The following is a 5,611-nucleotide window of genomic DNA, read 5'->3' on the forward strand; positions in this document are numbered from 1 at the left end:
TAGACTGGAATATGTCGCACTGTGCCCTAAAAAATAAGTTGCTGACAATTACTAACACATGTAACTTAGTACAAATGGTGACTAAACCTACTAGGATAATCAGAAAGAAAGATGGATCAAATAGTGCAACTTGTATTGATCATATATTTACTAATTTCAGCCATTTATGTTCACAAGCAATTTCAATCCCGGTAGGGTGCACTGATCATAATCTAATCATCATTGTGAGAAAGACAAAGGTGCCAAAACCAGGACCAAAAGTAATACAGGGTGTCCGCGCGGTAGTAAAAGGTAGTAAAAGGTAGTAAAAAGAATCTACCCAAATTAAGGCCCTTGAAAGGTAGTAAAAGGTAACAAACGCAATTTGACTTGGTAGTAATTTTTTTAAAACTCTGCCTCAATATATAATGAGTTTCCATTGTTTGCTTATTATTTGTGTCTGCATGTTTGAATTTCATCTAGCCTACGTAGTTTAAAAATATATACGGTGCTAACAGGACCTGAGTGAGGCGTAGTTGATAGCAATGACGTAGAGGTAACCTGTGTGGACTTCATAGCCTATCAGCGACGCTTACAACATTTTCCACCTTTTTCCAACAATTGACGTTAGCAGAGCCGCCTTTTGCCACAGTTGCAGTCTACTTTTTCTGATGTTAGCAAATTCGAGCAAATTTAGTGTGAAATGGGGAAGTGCAAGTTTTCGCAATTATGGGTTGATGACCCCTTATATAAAGACTGGCTTAAACCCGTCATAGGAAATGACCGTGAAGCATTTTGCAGTGTCTGCAAAAAAACTATAAATGTTACCTGGAACGGCATTACTGCTATCAAGTCCCACAGTGGATCGGCTATACACCAGCAGCGGCTTCGGGTGAGGGGGGGACAGCTGCCGATTTCGTTGTTTTGCGATGCTAGCAGCAGCACCACACAGATCGCGGCAGATCATGCCAACTTATCAGCAACAGTCGCACCACCTCGGCAGCAAACCAGTGCCACCAGCACCACCACGGCTGCGATAGCCAAACAGCAGACGTTACCGCCACAAACATCAGCCCTCAGGGCTGAGGTTCTCTGGTGCCTGAACACAGCAGCTAACCATCATTCATTCAATTCGAATGAGGGCATTGGGGAATTGTTCGAAAACATGTTCACTGACTCCGACATAGCCAAAAGTTTTGTTTGTGGCAAAGATAAGACATCGTATATCCTTGGATTTGGCATTGCTCCACATTTTAAGAAGCTTCTTATAAATAGCATCAATGCTTCTGGGCCATATGTTGTCATGTTTGACGAGTCTCTGAACCAGTCCGCCAAGAAGAAGCAAATGGATATTCACGTTCGGTTCTGGAGAGATGACCGCGTGACGTCTTCATATTTTGGGTCACAGTTTCTTGGACATGCAAGGGCTGAAGACTTGCTGCAAAGCATTAAAGTGAGTTGATATTTTCTTGTTTGTTCTTTCTTATTGTCGTTATATGCCCATTTGAAAATGTTTATGTCATAGTTAGCCTAAGCTTTAGCCTACACGACGTGTGTGTCGGGTGTGTTTTGTGACCCTGCAAGGCGATATCAGTCGCTTTGCGCTCAATGCTATTTTGAGAAAATCCACGGTAAACAAACATCCGGGTTAAAATGTTGAATTTCATGTTTTCGCATAATTTGACAGTATACAGTCTACATATCATTTCATATCGTGGACAAATCACGGAAAAACATACGTTTTGACTGTTAAGCCCGGTGAAGATGCAACACATTAGCAGTCATACCATTTGTCAACGCCGCTTAAAAAGGTGATTTTCTCCTCTTCTAGCATTATCATGACAGGAGAACCATGCCACTTTGGATACAGTTATCTTAACGATTGTTCTAGCAATAGCCTCAATATACATATCGTTGGAAAGCTTAGTTTATGGCCGTTCATATGAGAACAATAACTTAGTTTTGTACATTTTACCAAAGCGACTGGTTTCGCCTTGCAGGGTCACATTTTGATGAAGGATTTGGTTAATATTTCTGAAAGATGCATACTGGTACTACAAAGGGGGAAACACGTTTGACTTATACTTACTGGCACTGTATTTACTGTCTATCTATTGTCTATTTTATGAATAACCAAAAACCACAGGACAGATTAAAATTTTCAATAAACTTGGTTTTTTGTGACAATTCACAGGAATGTGTTGCACAACTCAACTTGAGACACCTGCTGTCTGTCAGTATGGATGGCCCAAATGTCAACTTCAAGCTGCTGAAGCTCCTTCAGAACGAACATTCAGAGCTTCATGGGGATGCACAACTCATCAGTGTTGGCAGTTGTGGCTTGCACACCCTCCACAATGCCATGAAGGCAGGATTCGCAACATGGCAGGTAGACAAACTGTTGCGAGCTATGCACTACATCTTCCACAATGTTCCTGCCCGTAGAGAAGATTACACCGCCACCACAGGATCTTCTACCTTTCCCCGATCTTTCTGTGGCCACAGATGGGTGGAAAATGTCCCTGTGGCTGAGAGAGCTGTCGACATTTGGCCTGTGCTTTTAACATATGTTGATGCTGTTCAGAAGAAAAAGGTGACAAACCCAAACACGGCGTCATATGATATCATTTTGGCAGCACGGGATGATAATTTGATAATTCCAAAGCTCCAGTTCTTCTTGTCAGTTGCACGAAGCTTCAACCCCTTCCTGACCAAATATCAGACCGACGAGCCTGTGCTGCCCTTTTTTGCTAAAGATCTGAAAGAACTCCTGATGGTAAGAAATGTAATTCCTGTAGAGTAACTGTCTTTATTTGAATGTGATTAAACTGTATCAGTTGACAGGTGTGACTTGATTGCTAACAGTTTTTGTTGTTCTTTTAAGGCTTTACTGCGGCGATTTGTTAAAAGGGAACTTATACAGGACCGAAGCCCACTGCAACTTATCACAATCCAGGTGTCTGAGGAGAAGAACTGGGTGGCTCTGAAAAATGTGGACATCGGCCTGGGTGCTGAATCTGCCATCAAGGTAATTACTGCAGATACTTTCAATGTCATACATGAAATGTGCTGTCGGCACAAATAAATAGTTACTTCGAACTATTAGGGTAGAAAATGAATGAGTAACATTGGGCATTATTTAACCACCTCTGTGGTAAGCAATATAGCTATCGTAATTGTGTGGTTGTTAATGGTTATCTTTCAAACTTCAGTGGTCTTCACCACCAGGCCTTTGGCATTGAGGCTTAAACTGAACCACAGCCATGAGGATATACCAAACCTCTTTCTCACTCTGGTTAAATTGTTAGGATTGTTTTAAATGTGTAACTTGTCATAGTTTAATTTCCAATCATAGCAGTGAATGTTTATGCATCCTGAACTCATCCTGAACTATACTCACATATCCCATCACTCCCCCACCCACCCACCCACACACACAAACACACCCACACCCCCACCCCCACCCACACACACACACACACCCAGAGAGCAGACAACCAACATCTTTTCCCCACAGGTTTTACACAAGTATCTCTATATGTGACAAATAAATATCCTTGTATGAACATTAATGTTCTCTATTTGTTAGGCCCTTCAGAGCAAACCAGGAGGCAAGATAGGGGAGCTCTCTCTGCTAACCTTCAGGAAAGAATGTTTGCAGTGCCTTGTTAAGGTTGTCATGAAATTGCAAGACAAATCCCCCCTAAAGGTTCCAATGGTTAGGCACATTGCATGCCTTGATCCCACACAAATCCACCAAGAACCGGAGTGGTGCATCAAGCAAATGAAGAGTGTAGTGCAGACATTCCTTCAGGGAAAGAGATTGACAGGTGGCATTCCAGCTGGTAAGAAAAAATACAGTATGTCTAGGGACAGGGAAGGTCATTCAAATGAAGGCCATGTTCTAAGGGTGTTCTACTTTGAAATGTACTTAAATGTCATTAATGATTATGTTTTTGTCAATATTGTAGGTGATGTTATCATTCAACAGTTCGAATCGTTGACCTCTCTGGAAGGACGGGATGAACGTTTCCTGGCTTTCAAGCCACTGAAGGACCGCCTTGATGTGTTCTTCTACACAACCCTCAGCAGGCCTTACCCTGACTTGCTGCAGTTTTGCCAGAGTCTCCTCCTTCTTTCCCATGGCCAAGCCACTGTGGAAAGAGGATTTTCAGTGAACAAAGAGGTGGAGACATGCAATCTCCATGACCGCACACTGGAATCACTGAGACTAGTTTGTGACAGGATCAACAGTTGTGGTGGTGTTTTGAAAGTGCCCCTCACAAAGGAGCTCCTTGCCTCTGCCTCATCAGCTAGATCCCAGTACAGACTGTACCTTGACAGTGAAAAGAAAAAGAGAGAGAGTGCTGCCCATGCTCTGAGGAGGAAGGCAGTGGGGGAGGAGCTTCTGGACCTCAGAAGACAGGAAGAGGTACTTCGCCGTGTTTGTCACTCACTGGAAAAGGACGCGGACAAGTTGGCCGAGCAGGCTGAGGGAAAGGCTGGGTCCAAAATGGCTGAACTGATAATCAAGTCCAATACCCTTCGCAGAAGGCAGAAAGAAAAAAAAGAAGAGCTCTGCAAATTGGAGAAAATAATTGAAGATAAGTCCTCACAACTGAGACTTCTGTGACTGTACACCCCTCACAGTTATTGTTTTAAATGTTTCTCTTAGATACAATGTAGATTGCAACAACTGCACACAGGCACACCCACAGACGAATGCAGGCACACGCACACACAAACACACACACACGTACACCCCTACAGTTATTGTTTTAAATGATTCACTTAGATACAATGTAGATTGCAACAACAACAACATCCATACAAAGGCGCACCCACAGACATGTGCATACATGCACTCCTCACACACGTTATTGTGTTTAAATATGGTGAATGTTATATTGAAGCAGATCTTTGAAAGCTGTAGTCCTCAGAGCATATTGTTCATTAAAGTTATTTATTTGATTGATTTTCAATTTTTTTCATTAATACGCATTATTAATACGCACCAGTAACTGCTTAAGTGTGTGTGTGTGTGTGTGTGTGTGTGTGTGTGTGTGTGTGTGTGTGTGTGTGTGTGTGTGTGTGTGTGTGTGTGTGAGAATGCGTGTTTGTGAGAGAATGCGTGTTTGTGAGTAAGTGTGTGTGATGTGACACTTTATTATTAATATTTATGGTTGTTAAGTGATATGTGTTTAAGAAGTGTCAAGGTTATTACTCACTTTATTAGGGCTAAGGGTCAACTCAACACTACAAAAAAAAACACAATTGACAATGACAATACTTAATGATCACAATTAAACATTAGTGTACCTGATATGTATGACGGGTGTGACAGTGTCACACTAATACCTTATAATTAGTAGTCCAAAAAGGGCTGCTGCTTGATGTCGTGTTGGTAGTAAAAGATATTGTGGAGGTAGTAAAAAAGGTAGTAAATTCATCTCTATGAATCCTGCAGATACCCTGTAATAGTTAGAAGATCAATGAAATATTTTTGTGAAGAGTCATTTATAAAGGATGTTCAAAAGATATGTTGGAAACAAGTTCTTGAGAAACTAAACCCAGATGATGCTCTTGATGGCTTTAATTTCTTATTCAAGCAAGTGATTGATAAACATGCACC

At 41.7% G+C, this 5,611-nt stretch overlaps 1 protein-coding gene across 1 annotated transcript; it reads left to right on the forward strand.

Annotated features, from left to right (window-relative positions):
• The first annotated feature begins 264 nt into the window (after positions 1-264).
• Positions 265-4,950, forward strand: LOC307038655 (uncharacterized protein). Its single transcript, XM_079680232.1, has 5 exons — positions 265-1,432; positions 2,174-2,755; positions 2,864-3,007; positions 3,569-3,824; positions 3,951-4,950. Exons 1-5 carry the CDS (start codon positions 683-685, stop codon positions 4,610-4,612), a joined length of 2,394 nt encoding a protein of 797 aa, XP_079536358.1. The 5' UTR covers positions 265-682; the 3' UTR covers positions 4,613-4,950.
• The last annotated feature ends 661 nt before the right edge of the window (positions 4,951-5,611 follow it).

This window comes from Notothenia rossii (genome assembly GCF_949606895.1).
Source record: "Notothenia rossii genome assembly, chromosome: 5".
Classification (NCBI taxonomy): Eukaryota; Metazoa; Chordata; class Actinopteri; order Perciformes; family Nototheniidae; genus Notothenia; species Notothenia rossii.